Consider the following 26,533-nt stretch of genomic DNA (forward strand, 5'->3'; position numbering starts at 1 on the left):
ATAAAGTAGAGAATCAACATAGGCGACGTTTCCCAAAAGCCGAACGAAATTGAGAACTTCGTACTTTACGTGCTCGAGTTCGTAAAACACGTCAGGTACCTACCATTATACTTTTTCTAGTCACTTAAAAGGAGGAAATGAGGTTACTTATACTAAGGTGCTTTAGCGGTCAGGATCTTGAGAACCGTTCACCAAGTTGTAGTTTTTACACCAGATAACAACTTGTTAAAAACAATAATCATGGTGGTAAGGTGTCAGTGAGTAAAAGACCAATAGCAATAATGTTTATACTATTTTTTTCCCAAATCAAATTTCAGTAATAAAAACAGACAATGCACAATAACAATATACATGTTACTTATGTTTTATTATAGTACCCAACACATATGACAAACAACAACAATAACCCAAACAGACAATAAATAAAATTAACAAAATGATAAACAGAAAATCTTTGAAACACGTAGCCTGAAGCCGTTGTATACATGTGTAAAATACATGTGTGTTGCATTTGTTGTGTTCTAGTATTAATTGCAGGCAAGATCTTCGTACATTCATATTGATTCAGTTTAACAACTCAGAGTTCACAGAGATGAAATTATTACTGTATTTATTTAATTTCTACAGCCACTAAGAAGAGATTTTGTAACTGTCCAGAAAACTTATGTACGTAAAATTTCTCACAAAAAATCGTATTCAACTACTGAAAGGTCTATAATTCTTAAAATATAAGAAATGTGTTTAACATGGTACTTAAAACATAGCGAATAGTTATCTGAAAATCATTGTGTGTGTGTGTGTGTGTGTGTGTGTGTGTGTGTGTGTGTGTGCAGATAATATCACCTAGCACTGTGAACCCTGGTAACACCGCGACCATGAATACATCATTAGCTACGTCAAGATGCGCAGTACAGTACTTCAAAAAGACAACCTCATGCACGAAATTCTTCCATCAATCATTTCAGGAAAGTCCGAGTTGGAATAACTAAATAGAGCAAAAAAAAATAAAAATAAATAATAAATAAATAAAAATATGCCAGATATTTATATATTGTGAAGGTCGACCATTGTGTTCCGGACTTAGTGGAGGAGAGGTTGTGAATCCGAAAATGTTATAATAATACTCTTCTCAGGGAGTCTTCTTCCTTAGTGCGATGATTGTATCCCAGCGTTTCCTTCAGGTGTCAAGAGGCTGGCGGAGAATGAAATGCCAAGTAGCTGGCACAGAATGTAGTGCCATGAAGCTGGCATAGAATGAACTGTCAAGTTGTTGGCATAGAATGAAGTATCAAACAGTTGGCATAGAATGAAGTGACAAGTAGCTGGCATAGAAAGAAGTGTCAAGTAGTTGGCATAGATTGAAGTGTCAATTAATTGGCAAAGAATGAATTGCCAATTAGCTGGCAGAGAATGAAGTGCCAAGTATCTGGCATGGAATGAATTGCCAAGTAGCTGACATGGAAAGAAGTGAAAGTAGTTGGTATAGAATTAAGTGTCAGGTAACTGGCATGGAATGAAGTGCCAAGTAGCTGGCATAGAATGAACTGCCGCCAAGTAGCTGGCATTGAATGAAGTTTCAATTGACAGGTGTCAAGTGGGAGATGGCAATTGACTGGTGTCAACTTGCGAGTGTCAGTAGTGGGTGTCAAGAGGCAGGGATCAAAGAACATGTCTCTAGGGTGACGTGTTACACAGCTCATTCGCTGAAAGTAAAGAAAAATAATTAGTTTGACATTATTTTTTCCTTCTCATTTTATACTAACAAAACTCAAGTAACATACCGAGGTGTTCCTTGATGTCAGGATTAGTGTACAGTGTACAGGCCATTATTTTGTCTTTACATATACAGTTGGTCATTGGCAACGCCCTGGATTACTAACCTCAGAAACGCGGGTTTGACCCCAAAACCAATCGAAGATGGAGGGTCAACAGTTGAAGGTAAGTGTAATTAATCCCGCAAATCAAGAAGTGACAGAAGATATAAATACATTATTAATAATATTATTTTTTTATGTATTTGTTCAAAAAAACTTTTTTTGTATCAAATAAAACACTGACCTCTAGGTTCCTTGACACATCCATTTGTCTTGTAGCTGTACAGTTCACCGAGGTCACATTTCTCTTTCGTGTAGTCCCAGAAGCCGTTGGCCATCTTAAAGCACTGGAAGTACTCGCGACACAGCTTCTTTTGATACTGGGAGGGACAGATGAAGAATTGCTTTAGTTCAGTAAGGTGTGCGATTGTATCGAGTTAAGGAGGAAATAGTGAAATTTAAGAGTTGATTCATTATAATTAGTACAGGCAGTGATTGAGTGCAGCTTCAGAGTTGATTTTGTACGAAATGAGAGTGACTGAATATAATTTAAAAGTTGGTCCACTATCACAGAAAGAGTTCTTAAGCAGAATAAATAGCTGGTTCAACATAATGGAGTAATAATATAAAAGGTGATTCACCATCACAAAGCGATTGATTAATTGGAATGAAGAGTAGTCAGTAAAACAGAGGGAGTGATGAAGAAACTTAAGGATTAGATTCACTGTATATGAAAATGCCTCTCACCAGATACGTGTTTGAGGGAGTACAAAAGTTATAGTCTTGACAGTGGTCCATGCCTATCCAGGTCTCGTAGGGCCGTTTGTTCTGTTCTGTGCACCCAAGATTACGCTGGGGAGGACGCACAGTCGGTGGGGGAAATGTGGTGGTGGAGGTAACACGGCACAGGTCCGACCCTAGATAAGAAAAAAAATAAAAATTAATAAGGTCTCTATCTTTCTTTCTCTCAACTTTACTCCCTGTTGTTTATTATATTTCATGTTGATTTTTTCTGCTCAGTTTATTATTTGAATAAGAAGATAAAGAAGTTGTATGTGATATTGATTTACCAAATGATGAATCGCTGTTCGGCAAATATTGTATTAAGGAGAACTTACTTCAGTCTTTCTTCGAGAAAATAGCAGACAATGACGAGGAATTATAAAATTCGTGTTGTTGCCATTTCGACTTTTTTCTTGTCCTGAACAGTAGTCTACGTCCACCTTCAATATTCGTCGATACTATTTTGCTCGTTTACATACAAATACAACAACACTTTCAAACATATGAACTTTCCACCAATTCCATACACACATGCAGTTGCTTAACTATCCTATCGTTTACAAACGTTTGTGGTGGATTGTAGTCCCTTAATTATAGTGAAACACTACGAAAAAGCATAAATAACGAGATTGTAACTCGTCTTCATTTTTATGGGATGTTCTGTAAGAAATAAGTTCTGTTTTCCTCAAGACTGTACAATATTTGTCGAAAGTAGGTGATTGACGTACGCCAGCGTCGTTAAGTTTTGCCTAAATATTTATTATTATTACTATTATTAGTACACGTAGTAGTAGCAGTAGGGCGGGCGGGCCAGCATGGCGTGGGTGTGGTGGAGTGTCCTCCCTGATCTAAAGTGTTATTGGTGGGAATATTCTCGGAGTGTGGGAGCGGGAATTTTACGGTGTCTCGGTGAATATCAGATGTCACCCATAGCATTGTCACCGAAGGTTCTTATCATCCCTTACGGCATTAATCGCAACTATTCCGTGTGTTCACTGGCTATCACCAAGTGAGTAGCGAGCTGGGAGTATTTGGTGGGTTGACTAGTGCAGGTGCCAGGTGCCAGTGCCAGTGCCGATAGGCCTACTTTGGCAGGGGTGGTTTCGAGACTTTCGCCCCTATGGGGCCGAGTGTTCTACGCTTGAGGTGGCCTCCCCCCCCCCTAGTAACGGACACTTCATGTAGGGTCGACCAAGTGAGTATATATAACTAATATTACTTCTGTGAGACAATGGAAATAGTGATTATTTTTGCCAAGGTTTTATAAACAAGTGTTAGGTGTGACAATTTCTTGCTCCCAGTGTATTATTCTGATGTGTGGATTGTCGCCCAGAGGGGGGTAGCCTAAACACCCATGAGCGGACGTATGCCCCTACTACCTGGACACAGCAGTCCAGCCTGTCGCCTCTCCGCCCTTTCCTCATAAGAACTAGTTTATTCTTCTGTATGGGACCAAAGCAGATGTCGGAGGCGGACGTAACCGTCGCCCAAGATGCAGAAACTATGCCGGGTAACGACATTGTTGCGTCTGTGGGCCTCTCATGTCACACGGCCCCACCTGATGACTTCTCCAGAAGATACAACTTATAGTCTCTGAAACAGTCCAGACTTGACCGGACATAAGGGAGGTCAAAAGTATAGGGTAACTCTGCGGTTGACCAAGGGTTATAAATCAGCCAGGCTCCCCTCCCATGTGACACGGCCCCAACAAAACATGTAAGAAGGCACCAGCCGACTCTCTCCCAATATACAATAACCTACATCGCAGAGGAAGTCCAGACCTGACCTCACATTAGCCAGGTCAAATGTAACCCTCGAGCTCAAGTCAAGAGGCCACAAATCAACCAGGGCCTCTCATGTCACACGGCCCCACCTGATGACTTTTCCAGAAGATACAACTTATAGTCTCTGAAAAACGTCCAGACCTGACCCTACATTAGCGAGGGCAAATGTAAGGAGACCCTTCGCCGCCCCCCCCACCCCGATCAGCTCAACCTGACGGCTGGTCTTCCATTATATAGGACGTCCGAGCCCTCCCTCAGGGAGTTGTCTTGTAACCAGGATGGGCCAGCTACCACGTCCCCAGTCCCGCTCGAGAGAAGCCCGCCACTAAGTGTAACGAAGTCTCAGCCGGGTCCATCGACAGAGTGCTGTCAACTCCACTTGTAACAGTAAGTGCTGGCTGTGTAGACTGTAGAAGTGCAGTGATCCCGAACCTCCCCAACGATCGACTTAGTGAAGTGCCCATTCTAATTGTGAGGTTAGGTTATACGAGAATACCATAGTCTATCATAAATTGTGTACGAACCCCCCTATTAATCTCCCCTATTGAACTAGTATAATAAAGCTGTAACACGCATTGGTGTTTTATATACTACACTTGTACTGAGCCTGTGTTAATATACAGTGTTGACATCACACCCTCGAGACACGCTACCATTTCCTCTCGCTATATATTCTACTACTATAACCTCCTAACTTACCTCTTCATGTGAGATTTTGTCTCATTACACAACCAACCATGGGTGGTTTGCAGAAAGGGAAACAATTGCCATAACCCATATGGCAGGGAGCCGACATAGGAGGCCATAGTGGATACCGCCGGGACCCATCCGCCCGATGATATCCTAAATGATAGCAGTGAGTCTACTGAACCTGAAAATGTAGTAGCAGTGTCCACGAGGTGATTGAGAGACAGCCACCACAGTGGAATGGCATGTCGATTGAAAATGCAGACATATGGGTTAAAGAAACTTACTCATAAATTGTCAGGTGGTCGCCAGCTAACCTGTTTGAACCACCCAAGTGTGCGGCCACCAAAGAAATGATTCGGGAGATGATTCGCCTCATAACTGATTACACTCAGGACTGCTTCCTCGCCCCTTTAGCTCTTCAAATACTGGCAATAATACCACATCTATTCTGTCAGACGATACACACAAAGACTAAGCACAAAGAAAATGTGGCAGAATGGGGCCCTTGAGGATCTCCTATGTGAAGCAAGAACACTGCAGGAGAGACTAAAATTTACAGGTGACGGAAAGCAAAACACCGATGACGTTGCAAGAAAGTTTGGAAACAAAATGCGTGTGGGAAAAGTGTCTTCGGCGGTAAGATCTCTCACTGAGGAATCCTCCGGTGGGGTTCTGCCAATAAACAGTGAGAAATTAAAGCAATTGAAAGAAAAACATCCCCCTGCAAGTGAAGATGTAGGAATCAGGTTCCAGGGTGACTATATCCCACCAAATGCTGTCCTGTTCGAGAAAATAACGGGAGGGATGGTGTGGAAATAGGCACTGAAGACACGAGGAGGTGCCGGCTCTTCAGGTCTGGATGCAAACGGTTGGAGAGTCATCCTCAGCACTAACAAGTTTGGCCCCATAGCAAGTGATCTCTGCAATGTGATTGCCGTCCTTGCAAGGAAGCTGACATCCTTGTGCTACCATCACCTCCATGCTCTGACGGCCTGCCGCCTCATTCCCCTGGATAAGAAAACAGGATGTAGGCCTATAGGTGTGAGGGAAGTGCTGAGGCGGATCATCGTAAAATGCATAATGGAGGTGGAAAAGGATAATGTCAGGGCAGCAGCAGGGAACCTGCAAGTTTGTGCTAGCCACCAGGCTGGAGGGGAAGCTGCCATTCACGCCATGAGAACGATATTTGAGCAGCGTGATTGGGAGGCTGTTCTCCTGGTGGATGCTTCAAACGCATTCAACATCCTTAACCGCAAGGCCACACTGCACAACATCAAGATCAAGTGTCCAAGCTTTGCAATGTATGTTGAAAAATCATATAGGAGTCCATCAGACCTCTATATAGTAAACAACAAGGCTCTAAGAGGTGATACCATCATACAGTCAACCGAGGGAACAACGCAGGGGGACCCTGTTGCAATGGCAATGTATGCACTAGGCCTATCCATGCTCCAACACACAATAAAATTTTAAACAACTGAGATCAAAGAAGTGGCGTACGCTGATGACCTTACAGGAGCAGGAAAAGTGGAGGACATCAAAAAGTGGTGGGACCTGGTAACATGGCGAGGCCCACAAATAGGGTACCACCCAAATGCCAGCAAGTCCTTCCTCATTATGAAGCCAGAACATTATGAACGGGCAATGGAGGTGTTTGGCGGAAGTGAGGTCAAAATAACAAAGAAAGGCCAAAGACACCTAGGCGCAGTAATCGGCACGACGGACTTCAAGACCGAGTACGTAACGGGAAAGGTGAATGAGTGGGTTAGAGAAATCCAAGCTCTGTCTGAGATTGCTAACACAGAGCCACATGCGGCTTTTGCGGCATTCACCCATGGAGTCATGCATCGCTGGAACTACCTGATGCGCACTATCCCTGATATCGGACCCCTCCTCCACCCTCTGGAAAAACCTATCAGCGTCAATTTCATTCCCAAATTAGTGAAACACCCTCACTTAACCCCAGCAGAAAGATCACTCCTTGCACTACCACCGAGACTGGGAGGAATGGGACTGACCAATCCAGAGGAGATTGCTGCCACAAAATATCAAAACTCAGTTTAGCTCACGGCAGCCCTCACGGACCACATAATAGATCAGAACGCAACAGGGGAGGTGGATACCAGTGACGTAAACAAGATTCGAAAGTCCATTACGAAAGAACGACAGCACAGCCAAAGTGAAAAAAAAGGTAGCTATAGCGCAGGAGGTTAACTACGTTACCGATAAGGGCAAATGGTTTCAGTCTCAATAAACAAAAATTTACTGATGCCAATGCTCTAAGGTACGGTAGGCCAGTAGAAGGTTTGCCCTCCCAATGCGTGTGTGGCTCTTCCTATGACGTCGATCACCCCAAGGTGTGCAAGAAAAGGGGCTTCATATGCATGGGGCATGACGAAGTATGGGATCTCGCAGCAAATATGTTGAAGGAAATCTGCCCTGATGTCATGGGAAGAACCGATGCTCCTTCCATTGAACGGTGAAAATTTCCAACATAGGACTTCAAACACATCCAACGAAGCCCGTGTTGACATCAGTGCTCGAGGATTCTATACGCGGGGACAGCGAGCCTTCTTCCATATCAGGATTTTTTATCCCATGGCCGCATGTCACCGTAACTTAGCTCTCGATGCTGCACACAGGAGGAACGAGAACGACAAGATAAGGGCATATGGGGAAAGAATTCAGAGCGTTGATCAAGGCAGTTTCACTCCTCTAGTGTTCAAAACCTATGGTGGGATGGGACCAAGTGCAAGATACCTCTACTCCAGACTCGCGGATGTACTATCCAAACAGAAGCAGCAGCCCAGAAGTTATGTTACAGCCTGGATGAGATGTCGACTGTCCTTCTCTCTCCTTATGTCGGCTTTGCTCTGCCTCAGGGGAACGAGAGCAACGGCCCCAAAGCCGACAACAGTTGCAGATATTGACTATGAGACAACAGTCACTGAATGCCGCATAGATCTGCGGCTCAACTAACTCAACACAGCTAGGATAGCTACATATGAATTAGGATATTTAATTTTAAGGTAATAAAAAGGCGGCGAAGGTGTAACTAAAGGGGGAGGACGGAGGCCACATAAAAAAAGTAGTAGTAGTAGTAGTAGTAGTAGTAGTAGTAGTAGTATATAATCTAACATTAATATTTTTCACGTCAAAATAATCTTAATACCATACCCGTGGGCGGTTGGACGCATTGGTGCGTATTCTTATCAAGGAGTTCCCCCTTCATCTTACAAAGATCCTTGGCCATGGTGTAACCAAAGTATGTGAAGCAGCCAGTACACAGGGTCTTGGTGGTCCTCAATGGTTTGCACAACTCATACACTTGACAGCTGCTGGAGTCAAACTTCTGGCATAGAACAGGTGGTTTAACTGTCGTACTGGATCCTGTCCCGTTAGTGCCACAGGGAGGCGAGATGAGGTAGGGGAACACACACTGGTCCAGCCCGTCGTTGAAGACAGTACCAGGTTCACACTCGAAGTAGAATGTGCTGTAGAAACCAACCTTCATACGGTCGACGCAACTGTGACGGGCAAGGGAGGAGAGGGGGAGAGATATTAGAGGTTGGTAAGATTTCTATTATTGGCTTAACAGATAAGATTGTTAAATAGGCAGGGGGGTAGGGCTGATGAAGTTGTTGGGCGGAATGAAAGGCTCGGTATGAGAGATATAAAGGGAGATGTAGAGAGCAGTGTGACAGAGAGAGATATTCACCAGGGCTAAGAGAGAGATGTGTAGTACAAGAGACAGATATTTAAGACAATGCAGAGAGACGGAGATAGATTAACATATATTAGAAGACAGACAGACAGACAGACAGACAGACAGACAGAGACTCACCTGAAATACCAGCTACAGTTCCTGGGGTGAGGGAACACTCCTTCCTTCATACACTCCACTTGGGGTTTCACGATGTAGTCAGGGTAGCGGCGGTCTGTTGACGGGATGGCAGGGTAGGTGAGGCTGTGAAATACTTGGTAAACATACATTTTCTTTATCTTAAAAACAGCAGTATAAGTGGTCTAGAGTGATTTCTCAAATCTTTATGAAAATGTAAGTGGTAACTAATGTGATGAAATACGTTTCGAATGAGCTATGCTTACCACTACACTACTGTTCAGAAAATCTCTGGATCAAGTGAATTAAGACTGGAAGTGAGCCAACGTCACCCTTGTATTCGAAAAATTGTAGGCGTGTAACAGAAAACTCTAGGTCAGTCAACCTAACATTCCAACATAAGATTGTAATCTCTAGAGGACGGCACCATCAACCATCTGATTAAACACAACTCCATCAACGCATCACAAATTGGTGTCATAGAGAGATCATGTTTAAAGAATTTGTTTACATGCTTAGATAAAGTAACAGACTACGTGGGCCAAGGTTTACCAGTAGATGTATTGTATATGGATTACTGTAGGGCTTTCGATGAAGTTCCATTATACTATATACGGCTTGTGGTCATATATGCAGAAGCATGGTGTCGAAGGTAAATATTAGCATGGATAAAACACTAACTCAGAGACAAGTGTCACAGGGTGGTCATAAACAAAGTATACTAAACCTACAAAGCGGGTCTGAGTGGACTATACATCTTAAAGGTACATCCTGGGACCCACCCTCTTTTGATCTACGTTAACGATATTATTGTAATTATATTAAGCCACATAATGAATTTGTGAACGAAACAAGGATCTACACTCTACAGGGATGTGGCGAGTCAGAAAGACATTGCATCCAAGCAAAAGAATTTACATGGACTTTTCAAGTGGTCGCACAACTAATAAATGCTCTTCAATGCGGGGCACAATAACCCAAAACACAATTGTCTATAACTAATACTCTTCTTGCACTTGAAAATATAGGAAATGCCCTCGGCAACGTGATAGAGAAACAAACAAATTCCGTGAATCTTGAATTATTACATTAAATGTAAAGATGAGACACTTTCCTTCAGTTCTACTCACGTCTCCACCTGGACTACTGTATGCAGGCATGTAAACCACATTTACAGAAGGTCAAAATATCACTAGAAAAAGTGCATCGCTGGGTGACTAAAATTATTCATGACATTGGAAATCCTAGCTACCCATTGAGGCTGAGGGCTTGAAACTGACGACTCATCAAATAAGAAATATTCAAAATCCTGAACAGGTTGAAAAACGTAAACACAAATCACTTCTCTAAGACACCAAACCTTACGAACACAAGAGTTAAGAATTTCAAGCTAGCCAAGTCGTTTTGTAAAACAAATATAATAAAGTACTTCTTCACGCAGAAGTTGGCATAGTCTACCAGTTGAAGCCATGGAAACAAGAACAGTATTGGGAGTTAAAATAATCCTGAACAAGACTATCAAGAACAGTGGGAAGATCCTACACAGGTCACCGGGCTCTTTTCCTTGACATAGACACCACAAGCTGAGGAGTCCGTTAGGTAAATTTGGTAACTTACATACATCCACAAAAGTTCAGGAGCTGCAGGATCTAATACAAAGATTGTAAATGACTTTAATATCTAAAGTTGTTTTGAAATGTTTCACAAGTCTAATATCTAGTATAGAACATTAATACACACACACACACACACACACACACACACACACACATATATATATATATATATATATATATATATATATATATATATATATATATATATATATATATATATATATATATATATATATATATATATATATATATATATATATATATATGGCGTAATGGTACTCACCATTAGGGCCAGGCACAGAGGCCATAACAACGGTTGTCATGGTAACCACCACCATCAAGAACTTGGTCACGCTCCTCAATTCCCACTGCATCATCTGGAAAAAAACAATTATAAATCAGAGTCTCTGTTGAGGAGGGGGGAGGGGTAGTGGAATGACAGGAGAAAGGTAGGTGGGAAGGGGGTAATGTAAGATGAAAGGGGTAGTGGGTGGAAACAGAGAACGCGAAGTGAGGTTACTAATTGGGAGGGGCATTACAAGTACTCCCTTTCCCTCTAAGATAGCTCACCTGTTAAGAGTCTAGTGTCCAAAATTAAGAACTAAATGATCTTGACCTACAAAAATTCACACACTGACCTGTACCCATCCCGCACCTCATGTTTAACGTGAACTCACACCTGTCCCGCCCCCTGTCAGCCCACGCCTGCCCCACACTGCAGGTACCCGCGGTTGGCCCGCACAGACCTCTATTGTAAATGAAATTCTAATCTTATTTAATCTATTGTGTCAAATTTAAAGAGAAAATGTAGTAAAATATACAGGTAGAGGCATAAATTCAGGTGCAGCTGTAAGTATAACTACATGTACAATCTCGTTTACTATAGTACGTAGTATGATATAATACGAAACAACAAAGCCCAACCATTAAATTAGGCAACGGGGAACTAATTAACCAATCACCGATCACTTTTACATTTATTCATACTTTTTACGACGTAATATAGTAAACAAACGGCCTTGAGTTGCCAGCTGGTTCCAGCAGTGTTCGAAGAATCTTGAACGAGACTGTACGGGTATAGGTACAGAGTCAGGTTTAAGTAAAATAATATGGAAATATACTTGAAAAGATATCGGCCTAAATACAGATCAAGGTACAAGCCTCGGTGCAAATACGGTACAATAGTAAGTACACATTATTCCGGAGCCATATACATAACTAGTTCACATCAGCTTGTACAAGTAAGAATTAACACACATCTTAGATTACGAATCAACAGCATTCCTACGTCTTCGACACCTCCAAGGTGTTAAGACAACGTTTGCTGTACAGTACTTTCTGTCCCTCACTCCATGGTAACTGTACAGAAACATTCCTCATGTTACCATTTAGTTTCTTGTCTCCTATATCATCTCTGCTGAAATAGATTTATCTTTCCGCGCTGTCTGTGGCTGGGGTTAGGTAAGAACATCATGTCTGAATGGTGAAATAGGAGCTGGGGAGAGAGGGGAGAGGGAGGAGGAGGCTGTGGGGGATACATTGAATAATGGTACAGAGGTTAATGGGCAGTTGAGGTTGGGGCTCACATGATTTCACTTATACTCGCAAATTTGTAACTGGGTGTGTCATGGCATATAAACTGCAGTCTTTCTGTTTGCGCAGAACCGTCTCCACTGATAGTACATTTTCTGTTGTGGCTAAATCAAGCTTTGGTGGTCGTGGTATGTCCATTTAAATTCTCTGTTGCGTATCCCTTCTCCCACCTTGTCATGTAGAATGCCTCCGGAGTACTCAAATGTTGTGTCAACGTTTAGTCCCAGTTTTCTTCTTGATATTATGTCCAGGGAATTTATTGTTGCTTTGGTAGTTTCATTATCATTTACCCAATATCCATTCCATCACCAGAGCTGAACTCCTCTTCTTTTCTCTATTTTTAAGTTTTGGTTGGAAGTTTTGTGATTTTCTGAGGGTTTTCACTTGGTGCACTGTGAGAGCAATCTACTGTAGGTTCACTGTGTATTTACCTGTTCGACGTCAGGTGAGGCTAATTTATCCTTATATTATGACTGTTCTGTTGTTTTTTCTTCCTTCTGTTTTGGCTCTTTCCTTGATGTCACTTCATGGACGTGACGCTGTGATTCCCATAATCTTCGTAAGCTTGGTGAGGTGGCAAACTAAGGTGAAGATCAAAAAATACATATTGCACACCGACACTATTGCTGCAGTCCACTGTGTGTTTGACCTTTGGCACAAATCCATCTATTGTTGTTGGGCAGTTTCTACAGTGTTATAATGTATGAGTTACGGAGGGACGGACGGCTGACTAACACACGTAATGTCTCATACCTCTGAGCTGGACATAAACACATTGTATATGTTTAGGAAGAACAACCCGAAGTTAATAGATAAAAGAAGTCTTATGAAATCAGCTGGAGATATTGTACATTAATTGCATAATTAATTGATTCTTAGATAGATAAATAGAGACTGCCATGTTCACAGTAAGGTTTTATTATTGTGCCAGAAGGTTCAGACAATGGTGTGCAGGTAACAACATGGTACACACGTACACATCCGAAGTGCCTCAGAGGTGTCGGATCACCGTAATCGACACGATTGTCTTGGTATAGTTTAAGCCTCACAGCAGTACACATCAGTTGTTGTAGGGTTGTGTGGTGAAGGACTTACTGATACAGACACTGTGGCTATACAAATAGACACTAAAAAGATAATTTCACTAATTGAAAATTCAAAACATTTAATGCAGGACACACTACACAGTGTTGTGTCTCATGGTCACAACGAGGGTTGGCGATAAAGTCAGTGTGGCAGTCACGCCACAAGTAAACTTCAACCAGGGAGCGAGGAGCAGTAACTTACCCTTCGTGTGTGACGCTCGTCCACAAGTCAATAGCTGGTCTCCGCATCTCACTGTGGTTGATATAGCCGACACCCCACCCCGCCTCCCGCTACCTCCAGCCCCTCTCGTGCTCCCTATACCCCTCCCCTACCATCTGCTGGAGCTACTTCCCTGTCTTAAGTAGCATCCTCAGCACATACACACCATCTCCATCACCTAGAAACAATTTCAACCTAGATACCAACCCCAACACCTAGGAACCATTTCAATCACCGAGGAACCATGTTCATTACCTACGAACCATCTCCATGCCCTAGGAACAATTTCCACCACCTAGTGACCATCTTCACCACCTAGGAACTATCTCGACCACCTAGGAACCATCTCCATCACCTAGGATCTATCTCCACCACCTAGGGACCATCTCCACCACCTAGGGATCACCTCCACCACTTAGGAACTATCTCCACCTCGTAGGATCTATCTCCACCACCTAAGAACCATCTCCACCACCTATGGACCATCTCCACCACCTAGGATCTATCTCCACCACCTAGGAACTATCTCCACCTCCTAGGGACTATCTCCACCACCTAGGGACCATCTCCACCACCTAGGGACCATCTCCACCACCTAGGGACCATCTCCACCACCTAGGGACCATCTCCACCACCAGAAAGAAATAATAATAGAAATAACAGAAGTGAGTTTACGTATAAAAACATAAGCACCACCACTACCACATTTTCTGACCATCTACACCAACCCATCCACAATTCCCCACCCTCTACCACACCACTACCACCACTCTTGTCCACTACCACACCACTACCTCCTCCCTTCTTCTCCTCACCTCTCCCCTACCCACCTCCCTTCTACTCCTCACCTCCCTTCCACTCCTTGCCTTTCTCCATCCCTCCTCCCTTCCACTCCACACCGCTCTCCACCTCACCTCCTTTCTACTCCTCACCTCTCTCCTCCTCATCTTCCTTCTACTACTCACCTCTCTCCACCTCACCTCCCTTCCATTCCTTGCTTTTCTCTATCCCTCTTCCCTTCCACTCCTCACCTCTCCTTCCCCTCCTTCCTTCCACTCCATCCCACAATCTATCTCTCTTACATTCCTTACACTCCTCTCTCGGATAACCTTTATAACCTTATGTCAAAGATGGTTAGGTTAGGCTTGTTTGAGGTTTGGTGTGGTTTGGTTTGGTCAATTTTCGGTTAGGTTAGGTTAGGTTAGGTAAATTTTCGGTCAAGTTATGTTAGATTATGCTGGGTTAGGTAAATTTTCGATTCGGTTCGGTTAGGTTATGTTAGGTTGGGTTAAGTTAGGTTAGGCTAGGTTAGGTTAGGTTAGGTTAGGCTCAGCAGTTAACACTGTACGAAACAACAAGGAATCAATTTACCGGGAAGCCAAAAGTCTCTTGTTGATCGATAACCAGACCCATAAAATGTCAGCCATAGGTGACTATTATACTGGATAACATTCATATAAATCAGATATATATTACTAAAGAAATATTAACATATATACGAAATTCTGAGAACAGACTTTAACACACACACACACACACACACACACACACACACACACACACACACACACACACACACACACACAATTGTACGATAACAAGATAACTGGACTCTAGTTTTTGTGTTTGTATAAGGAAACTTGCAAAGGGGTGAAGCTTATTTCTCTCATTGTCTTATGGTACAAGGAAAATAATAAATGGAAGCTCTCTCTCTGTCTTTCTCTCTCTCTCTCTGTCTCTTTCTTTCTTTGTGAAGATTACCAATCCTTCCACTAACCTAAGCTCACTTAATCTATCCTCACTTAATCTACCCTGACTTAACCTAACCCCTAATTATCGTTTGGATAGTTAATGCTCAGGTGAAATAATCTGGTGTGTCTAATCTTGAGATGAACTTTATTTTTATTCGCATTGATACTTAAGTTTATCTTATGCCTTAAACGAGGACATTAAACTACTTAGTTACGGTATTCTGGGGAGGTATCGCTACAGTGCCAAATCTCCATTAACTATATTTGTGTCGTAGACTCGGAGATGACGAGAGACAATTTAATTCATTCTCAAATTTCCAATCAGGAAGCAAAATTATAACGTGAGAAGCTTATAGAATTATCGGAGCGTCGTAGCTAAAATTGTGTCAATTTATGTGAAAAAATAAAAATTGCAAACCTGTACGAATCCACTTTTGTGTCGTAGAGTAAATGGGCCAATCCAGCGCCTTCTCAATTGTCCAATTGGGGAGGAAATCCACCTCCTTGTTGTCGATTTAATGAACCCACTAGACGCGTCCTGTATCAGAGGAAATATTCAACATAAGAACTTTTGACAATCCACCAAGCTAAAGGGGAAAAAATTATCTCAAGATTCTCTCAGACTCCGGGTTGGGTGAACAGGTATCTCTGATTGATGTTTGTCTGACAGATGATTTGTAGTGATCACTTAGCTCTCTCTCTCTCTCTCTCTCTCTCTCTCTTTCACTAGTGATGGGTGTTGGTTGGTGATAAAGGTAAGTTTAGATTGGTGGTAAGGTGGTAGTAGTCGGCATTGGTTGGTGGTAGTAGTAATGATAGGTGCCAGTTGTTGGTAGTGGTAATGTTAGTTATTGGTAGGAGTACGTGGCGGGAGTAGTAGGTGGTGGAAGTGGTTGTGGTAGGTGGAGGCATGCTTAAGTGGTGGTAGTGGTAGGTGTAGATGGTGGTAGTTGTAAGCGATGTCAGGGGTAATGGTAGCGGTGGTAGAGATAGTTGTAGGTGGTGGGAGTGGTAGTGGTAGATGGTGTTAGTGGTTGACTGAGTTAGTGGTTGTTGTAGGTAGTAGGAGTGGTAGTCGCAGTGGTGGATGGTGGTAGTGGTAGTGGTTGTGGGAAGTGGTGGTAGTGGTAGAGGTAGGTGGTGGTAGCAGTAGGTAATTGAATTTGAATTTTGTCGCGGACAGCAGCTAGTTTATTGTGTACCCCATACTCATCCTGTGAACGGTAAAGCAAAAAAAAAAAATACAGACCAGAGGTCACAAGGGATGTTTATCAAACCCCAGTGGTCAGGATATTGGAGCGGCGAGTGTTACAGAGTATTTCCACTACATTGTTTGTTTAGTTCAGTTCATAGAAGTTTACTGAGCTACTACTAATCGTAGGTGCACAATGTTGAGACATGTTTAATATATCAGCTATCTTGATATCAAAGATAAAATGTGCAAGTATACACACAGTATGGCTGCATATATCCCTAAAAAGTTATATTTTTTCACAGTCTAGAATGTAGTGCTGGAGTGTGTGGCCATATGTCTGGTTGCACATTTTACATTTAGCTTTTTTCACATCTTCTTGAGGCCTATATTTATATCCTAACATTTGTCTAGCAGTTGCAACATCCTATAATCTAGTGATCTTGTTACTTGCTCCATATACATGTTTCATTTGATACATCTCATGGTAAACAATGCATTGACTATGCCTGTTTGCACTTGACTGCTTGCTTCAAATTCATCAACAAGTTCTTTCCTGATTGCAGTTTTTATAATTGTGTTTGATAGACCTAGATTGTATTCAATAGTGTTTGTAACACGCAAATTTTGCTTTCGCATTAACTCTACCATGCTTTCTGAAGCCTATGTAAGAGGGTATCCACAGCAGCTTGATCCTTATAACCTCGACAACAAGGCGCATAAGTTGTGCTGGCTTCAGAGACATGCGGGTGACAATTTGATTTGAGGATATCGAGAGAAAATAGCGAGAATAAGAGTCGGTGGTGATGAGAATGTCAGTGGTAGTGTCTTCAAACAAGTTTCAGGGTTGTGAGTATTGCAAATAATTCAGTTTGTAGAGTGGATGCCCAGTTATTGATGCTGAGTCACAATGACAGCACTCCCAGTCCTCCCACAAAAAGTGTTTGGAGAGCCATCAGTGTAGGTGGCCTCTGTGATGGTATTTTCAGTCTGTAGATTGTGATGTGTTCTAGAGTTCTTAATCTGGCGGTGTTTGGATAAAAGAATTGTGTATGATGAGTCGTTTAGGTGGGTATGGATGGTTTTGAGATGTTGAAGGGATCTTTTCGCCAAGATGGTAGGAAGCTCTGTTGTTTCTCAGCTTTGTACATTACATATTGTCGAGTCCAAACATCCTCATATGTGTACTATAACTATAGTTTGTATCCATTTAGATTCCCCCGTACGCTAATAGTTTCAGGGGAAACAATGATGTCTGGATCACCACGGAAGAGCGTCAGGGCTATCATAAGGTTCACATCAATTATTCTATCTTTGACACCGGACATTCCTAGTTCTTTCCTCACATTAAGTATGTAAGTAAAAAAATAATTAAAACAAAAATAGATTGACAACGCTTTTCCCGTCACGGAGGACCAGGGCTGGTGCTTGGTAATCTATCAGAGATCTGATATAGTCTAGGTATAGTGTTTTATTAATTCTAATATTATAAACATAGTGTGGGTTGGATCTCGCTACTCACTTAAAGGTTTTTTAGTATGGCCGTACATTGGCGGGTTAGGTGATGTATGCAGGGCATGGGGCAATTATCTTTTTAATTTAGCAAGTTAAGTTATTTTGTTTTCTAATAAGTTAAGTTAAGAAGATTTTTAAAAATTTTAAACTAGTTAAGTTACTTTTTCGATTATGTTAAGTTGACCAGTCCGTGACCAATTTGCTTAGAGGAATTTTCGTGTGGATTGAATAATCTAAGTTTATTGTATTGTATAACTATCAGAAGTGTTCTTCTTTTTTTCAATATCAACAAATTAGACATACAAATTTCTTTGGACCTCTAAATCCCTTTCACGCAAAATTATCAAACCAAATATATCTTCTCTAGTTCCTTTTCCCTTTCCAAACGTATTTTGATCATCAGATAACCCACTCTTTATTCACAAGTGTATTCTACGTAAATTATGTTTCATAAAAATTTACCGGCATGACTTATTGAGCTAATTGTTTTAAATTGGGTGTACTCTAAGTCTCCTGCGGTTTTAGGTAATAATACAAATATTGATTTTTTTTTGGTAGTCACTGAGACTGTCTCCTTTGAAGTACCTTTAGATTGTTTAATATTTATCCTGACAGTGATACAGCAGAAAATAGACCCACCAATCACAATGTCCATTCCATATAGCCTTACTTCACCAAGTACTGCCAGGAAAAATTGCGAGTATGAGAGCCAGGGTAGGGTCAATGGAACCTTTGCTGGCTGTACACATCCATATAGTTATGCCTTCTGTCGTCATCTTCTATTTCCTAATATTTCCAATTTAGAAAATTCTTCCATAGCCTGTCTACATTCCTTTTCAATTTCTTTGTTAACTCCTTTCATCTTTGTTCGTCTATCCATTTTCTTTATAATTTCATTTGTGATCAACTCACTTTTAGCCTCATTCCTCTAAGTTTTCCCTAGTCTTTTACATTATTTTTTGAATTAATCCATTGGCCATCAAAGTCTTCCTCTAACAATAATGAAAATTCGTTTTTCGATTTAAATTTCATATTCTATCCCTGATCCCTGTTTTGAGCTTCCCTAAATCTCATTTGCTTTTATCTTTTTTTTTAAGTTTTAGTCTCACTAAACTCATTACTGTGGCGTGATCCGATTCACAATCTACCACTGGATAGGTCTTGGTTCGGGTTATTGAATTTCTGAATCTTTCTGAATTTAAATGTAATCTATTTCATTCCTGACAATGTAATTTTCTTTGTCCGGGAGTAAGATCCATGCCTAGGGTGTTGTTTAAACTATGAATTTGCAATAATCATATTATTTTCCCTTACAAAGTGAATTAATATGTCTCCTCTTTCATTTCTATTACCCAACCCATGTGGTCCTATTTATGGTGCTTCTTCCCCCTTTCCTAACCTTTGTGTTAAAATATGACATTCATTAAACTTCACAGTCTTTTGCTCTTTTTAAATCTTCATAACATTTTCCAAAACTTCATCCTCACTATCATATGTTGGTGCATAAATCTCTATTATAACCAAGTCCATGGGTTTAGCCTTAAATTTGACTGACACATCTCTATCTGACACTGCCCAATATCCCTTTACACTACTATTTAACTTCTGGTTTACAAGAATACCAACACACCCCTCTTATGCTTTTCACCGCCTCATTATATTACAATCATTTACAAACTTCCCACCCTCATAACAAAATATCCACACATTTCATTTCCTATATTAATTTTGTGTTTGCTGATTCTCAAAATCTCCGTTGTCGTTTTAAATGTCGTATTACTAAATGCTAAGAATTCAGTTTTCTACTTCTTGCAAGTGTCAGTAATTCAGTATTTTATTAGGCTCCTGGCAAGTGACCGGTAGACGAGGGGGGCCCCGAGAACGCAACCAGTAGGCGATATTGTATGGCTCGAAAAACATAATGCAATAATGTTGTAAGTAAACATTATATATACATAGTTATAGTTATATTGTGAAATTGGGTCCCATAGATAACCAATAAAGAATAAACAATTCAAATTTATTAAATAAGGGAAATGCATTTGGTTTTGTTTACAATGTGAGTAAGCCTGTTGGCTACCAAAAAATATGTAAACAGATCTCTCTCTCTTCATCACAACCCTATCCCAAGTAGTCATCAACCCGACCCGGAAAAATGCAGCAGAGACACGCACTACACATACCAAAACAAAAGAGGATACAAAAACCACAAAGGTCGTCATTCTTAGGAGTCCAAGTGGTCGAGTGGACAACCGCTCCCCTATACCCGTTATCATCCTGAATATGATGACTTATCCCTATTACAGAGTCATCGTACACAAGTGAAAAGCACATAATAATCACAAGGTTACGAACTTCTACTTAAAGGGATTAAATAGCTTTTTGTTTTAATGTAATAAGTCATTGTACTCAAGAGATTAAGCCAATTAACTCAATTCAATTTCAATTTCAATTGTTTATTCCTTGATAGAGGAAGCGGGATCCTAGTGCTGTCACTAGGTACCCCTGTACAATGACACCAGAAGCATCTGGCAAGTGTGACAAGTATATACAGTATAAATATTAAAAAGGGGCTTACTAAGGCCTAAGGAAGGAAGGATATTCCTTTAACACATATTCAATGTCATTTAAATAATATCTGGCCAGTATGGGGAGGATCATCGTGTCTCCATGAGGGGGTCGTGGAGTGGTGGTCCAGCAAGCGTCACAGAAGCGTTGTGTGTGGGGACATCTTAGGAGGTAGTGGATAAGGGTGCGGCTGTCGGGTCTTCTGCATAATGCACAAGAGCGTTGCTCAGGGGATGCGGGGATACCAATCTCCCAAGCAAAGTCATACCCAATGATGATACGGGCAGCAATCACGTCCCCTTCCCGTGACCCTTTCCCATAGACATGCGAGAGGTCAAGAAGTTTACGGAGGACATCGTACCAGGTGGGCGGGGAGTCCAGGGGGATGGCTGCTTCCCGAGTAAATTTACTCTGCTGATTAATTCATTGTGCTCAGGGTTTGTCATCGCACTAAAAGTGTTAAATTCGTGTATAGGGTATAAGAAAAATGTCATCAGTGATTATGCATATGTGGTACTGTTATATTCATTTTTTTTAATTATGTCGGCCGAAGTTAACCTAATATAGCCTATTGCAGCCCAACATAACCCAACATTACAACCCAACATAACCCATTACCAGCAAACATAGCCTAACATAGCCCATTAAAACTCAGCATAACTCAACATAACCCAACATAGCCCATTACAACCCAACAAGCCCCAACATAGCCCATTACAACCCAACATAACTCAACATAACCCAATATAGCCCATTGCAGCCCAACATAACCCAACATAGCTGTAGTGATGGGTTGTCAGACCACAGCTTACATCTCAGAAACAGTCCAGACTTGACCCGACATTAGGGGGGTCAAGTGTAAGGGTAACCCTCGCGGCTGCCCAAGGGTTACAAATCAACCAGGCTCCCCTCCACATGTCACACGGCCCCAACAAATATGTAAGACACACAGTGAGCAAAGGAGCTACCTGCGGTCCTTCCCCAATTTACACAAGGAACCTACAGTATATCCTAGACAAGGCCCAGACCTATCCTCACATTAACCAGGTAAAACGTAACCCTCGAACCCAAGTCAAGGGGCCACAAATCAACCAGAGCCTCTCATGTCACACGGCCCCACCAACGATGTTAACAGACAAGCATTCATCTGAAGATTTCTCCAGAATATACAACAACTTATAGTCTCTGAAAAAGTCCAGACCTGACCCTACATTAGCGAGGGCAAATGTAAGGAGACCCTTCGCCGCCCCCCTCTGATCAGCTCAACCTGACGGCTGATCTTCCAATATATAGGACGTCCTAGTCCTCCCTCACGAGAGTGTGTCTTGTGACCAGGAAGGGCCAGCTACTACGTCCCCAGTCCCGCTCGAGAGGAGACAGAGAGGACCGGAGGCAGTCGCCTCCGGTCAGGGGCGAGACTTCCCTCCGGTGCCCAGCTAAGCAGTCTCCCATAGACAACCCAGGACCACCGGCTAGACCTCCCCCAGGTCACGTGAGTTTTTGTCAGAGCTTCTATGGGATGAGTTACTTACGTGGGAAGTGTATTCATTTCATGTTCATGTCCGAGAATCAGAGTGTCTAGTAACGTAATATGATGTCCTAGTAACGTAAATATAATGTCCTAATAACTTCAATAGAAGGTGTTATTAAGGTGTCCATGTCATTGTCGTAATTAATAAACAGTTGTAACGAAGCGGTGTTTGAGAAGTCGTCCTTAAGAACGTAATAGATGTGTATTGACATATAAGATAAGATAAGTGTAAGTCCAGTATGAATAACTAACACGGCCACGCTACCATAGTCTTCCTCTCTTTACATTTCTCTTACTATCAATATTCTACGTATATGTAATCTTCGTCTTGTGAGTTTTGTCTCATTATATAGCCTATTACAACTCAACGTAGCCCATTACCACGCAACATAACCCAACATAGCCCATTACAACTCAACATAACTCAACATAACCCAACATAACCCATTACAACCCAACATGGCCCAACATAGCCCATTACAACCTAACATAGCCCATTACAACCCAACAAAGCCCATTATAACTCAATATTACCCAATGTAGCCAAACATAACCCAACACAACCCATCACAGCTTAACATAAACAAACACAACCCAACATAACCCACCACAACCCAACATAACTCACCACAACCCATCAGAGCCCAACATAACCCAACATAACATAGCCCAACATAAACCAACACCACAACACCTAACCTAACCTAACCTAACCTAACCTTAACCCAACCCAACTTTGGCTAACCTAACCTAATCCCTTGTAACCAGTTTAAAGTAATTGATCTTTGTTAACTTATACTAATTAAACATTGCTGGGATTTGGCCCCTTAAACAAATTCACGCCTAGGCGGCCCTTGGGCCGGCCATCCTCGTTACACGAGGGGCAACCATGGTATCAACCCAATCCGGTATGAAGCTCTTACATTAGCCCAACTTATCAAGTACAATTATATAAAACATAAACGACGTAACTCATCAACCACAACAGTGCGTCACAGTCGAAACCAGGAGACACCATTCCCACTTTATGTTGGAATGATGATACATGTACATACCAGAAACTGTGAGATAATTGACAAATTGTTTCAACATGGAATTTATGTCTCTTATGACAGGGTGCTTCAGCTGTCTACAGATCTGGCCAATGCTGTGTGTGAAGAATACAGGAAGAGCCAAGTAGTAATCCTAACCAACCTTAAGACAGGTGTATTTATCACAGGTGCAGTTGACAACATAGATCACAACCCACCTTCAAATACAGCAACTGATTCACTTCTCGGCACTGGAATATCCCTGTTTCAACATCCAGACTTTGATGGACAGGGAACAAGAGTGATGAACGTGAGCATCAAGGCAATTTCTTCTTCGTAAAGCATTACACCTTTGCCAAAATTCTACTCACATGTACCACCAATTGTTAAACCTCCACTCAATCCACCAATGCCAGCTGCAGTGCTGATCACCCAACCTGATGGACACACAATGAACACTCATGTCCACGATGAATATGGATGGTTAGAAGAGGTTAGGTGATTTTGTTTAGGAGCCTTACATGATGGACAAAATATCTCCTGGTCTGCATATTGTGCATCTCAGCAGATGATTGATGTTCCTGCTAGATGCTCAACTGGTTTATTGCCACTTTTTGAAGAATCTTCTCACTCCTACGCAATGATCTGTCATAAAATGACTATTGTTCGTAATGCAGTACAGCTCTTAAATCCAGGTCAGATACCAGTTTTTGCATGTGACCAGCCCCTTTATGGTATAGCCAAGAACATTTAGTGGTCATGGATTGACTCGTATGGTGAGGATAAATTTGTTACAGTGCTTGGAGGATTGCATATTGAGATGGCGGCCTAGAAGCCAGGGATGGGTAGTGGATGGACAGATGTAGTTACTGAAGCCCAGGTTGCTACATTTGGTAAAGCAGACTCAGATCTCTCAGCAGCTCATCTAAAGCGTACGAGGTACGCACACCAGGTTACAGCAGGCTCCTTATACATATTGCAGTGTCAAGCCTATGTTAAAAAGCTTGAAGGTGACATTGATAGTGAAGGATTTCCATCATGGTGTCAGGAAATGGCAAGAATCCATCTCCAGTTCAAATAGTGGTCGCTTGTTATAGAGCTAGAATTGACTGTGCTGATATTTGTGAGGTCTCTCAGGTCATCAAATTTCAAGTTGTATGTTGATGCCCTATTCACTCTGTTTATCTGTACATGTACACGACATGCAGGAGCTGCCAGTAAGACATCCCCAGCTCGCTAGAGAATTTTAAGCTGGGAAATTCACATTACTTAAGAGAAAACATGCATTTTCGGCCATGTCTCTGGCTCAGGGCCATGAACAAAATAATGAGATGGTAAAGGGTGAGGGTGGAGCCACTGGCCCTCCGTAGGTGGATGATTGGAGGCCCACAAATTGCCACCCTTGATAACGAATTGCAAGATGGTTCTCACGTAAATGCATAAGAGCAATTACAGCACCATGAACAGGTGCCTAGTTTTCAAAGTAAGTTTAGAGCGCATGTGCAGTCAATGGTGGACACCATTACAGATCTCGGTAACCCATTCTCTGATGAAAGCAAGGAACCTGTGTCCCTAGGTAGCAACATTGTTGCTGGTGTGTCAGTGGTCAAGACTGTGGGTGCAGTAAAAGAGACTGGATTACTACAGTATCAAACATTTGTAAAAGAGAGACTTATTGATCATTCCAAATCGATACATGAGCTACTACCTCAAAACAAGATTTGTTTTGTTAAAGGATCGACCAAAACAAGCTGTGCATTCTAAGGTTAACCTTAAGTTCAAGTCAGCAAAGAATAATTGCCTGTTATTTTCCAAACTTTATATTAGATGTCAAAACCGTGGTGGCAGTCTTGAAGACTTCTTTGCACATGAGAATCGGGCTTACACCCCTTCTATTTCTGATGGTGGCAGATTACGAACAAGCTCTAAGTCTGATCTGTTACAGTGCTTTGAAACATTCTGAAGCAATTACAGGTGAGCCTGATGTCTCAGCAGTTGTCATCGATGGTGCTGGTGTTGTGCAGATGCTGAAACCAGGGACAACGAAGACCTTCAAAGAGGACAACAAAGCTGTTTTTGAGCCTTACATTGCACGATGGCTTGAAAAAGTGAAAAGAGTCTATGTGGTATGGAATGTTTATCTGCAGTGTCGTCTGAAATCATCAATTAGATAAAAACGAGGCACAGGAACCAGACACAGGGTGATGTCTTCAAGTCCTTTACCACGAAATTAGCTCGAACTCTTGCGAGTGGATGAAAATAAAACAGAATTATTTCATTTATCACAACATATCATCCAGCTGAATAGGGACGGGAAAGTAATCATTGTAATAGCTGGGCAGGATGTTCTGTGTGTGCGAGATTATGTGGACTTATCTCAGCTTGCACCGTGTTCTCATGAAGAAGCCGATTCACGTTTCATTCTTCACTGTATAGATACTACCAGCAAGGGCCACATAGAATTCTGGTAAGAACTGTGGACACCGATGTTGTTGTGCTGGCCATTACTAATTATCATAGGCTCACTGTGGAGGAACTTGGATAGCTTTTGGGTCAGGCAATAACTTCAGATATCTGCCAGTTCACCTATATGCATCTGTCATAGGACAATAAAAAGCAAGGGCACTGCCTATGTTCCATGCCATAATAGTAAGTGCTAATGTCTCCTTCTTCTGTGGTCGTGAGAAAAAGACAGCTTGGGATGAATGGAGATCTTATTAACAGGCCACGCACGTGTTCCTACAACTTACTGCATCCCCTGGTGATATTATTGATGAACAACTGGCTGTACTGGAGAGATTTATTGTTCTACTGTCCGACCGTAACAGTTTTTTTTTTTTTTTATTATTTATTGGGCACCCCCCTACATCCTTGTGTAAGGTGAAGCGCAGAAGCGTTTACAGCGCCCAACAGGGAAGCATGCTAAGTTCATGCTTGCCTTTTTGTCTCACGAGTTAAGGGCGTAGAAGCCTGAAGAGTCAAGGGCGTAGAAGCCTGAAGAGTCAGTGGTTTTATGTCATGAAGTTATTGGAAGCTCCAACAGCTTTCCCTGAATACAAATTGGCAATTTTCGATTTACACCAGGTACCTACTTTACTGCTAGGTGAACAGGGACTAATGGGGGCAAGGAAGTAAGTCCAAACAACTTCCACCGGCCCGGGAATCGAACCCGTGACATCTAGCTTGCGAGGCAAGAACGGTACCGCATCTACCACCGATCCCCCGACCGTAACAGTGAAATCGAAAAGGTAACCATGAATGTCTTAGTTGCATACCATCGTACTCTTCGACTACTTATTATCTTAGGTTTTAATTTAATAATACTTATCATTGTTTGGGACATAGCTAAACTTAAAGGCATATTCATATAGCACACTATAAAATTAAATGCCTGCAAAGAAACATTGATACATAACTCATTCTCTGTTGGAAATGCGATTTTTATGCCCTTGCTACTATATTACAGGTGAACGATGCCGGAAAATATATCTTCACAAAGAAAGGCCGAAGCATTGAAGG

The 26,533-nt window shown here is 41.8% G+C and overlaps 1 protein-coding gene across 1 annotated transcript; it reads right to left on the reverse strand.

The window, feature by feature from the left end:
• Positions 1-273: 273 nt before the first annotated feature.
• Positions 274-13,435, reverse strand: LOC121857917. The gene is made up of 7 exons (XM_042354166.1): positions 13,409-13,435; positions 10,812-10,905; positions 8,916-9,009; positions 8,249-8,598; positions 2,562-2,731; positions 2,059-2,194; positions 274-1,703 (listed from the first exon to the last, which is right to left on the reverse strand). The coding sequence occupies exons 2-7, from the start codon at positions 10,903-10,905 to the stop codon at positions 1,675-1,677; spliced, it is 873 nt and encodes a 290-aa protein (XP_042210100.1). The 5' UTR covers positions 13,409-13,435; the 3' UTR covers positions 274-1,674.
• Between the last annotated feature and the right edge of the window lie 13,098 nt (positions 13,436-26,533).

This window comes from Homarus americanus, unplaced genomic scaffold (genome assembly GCF_018991925.1).
Source record: "Homarus americanus isolate GMGI-L3 unplaced genomic scaffold, GMGI_Hamer_2.0 scaffold51859, whole genome shotgun sequence".
NCBI lineage: Eukaryota > Metazoa > Arthropoda > Malacostraca > Decapoda > Nephropidae > Homarus > Homarus americanus.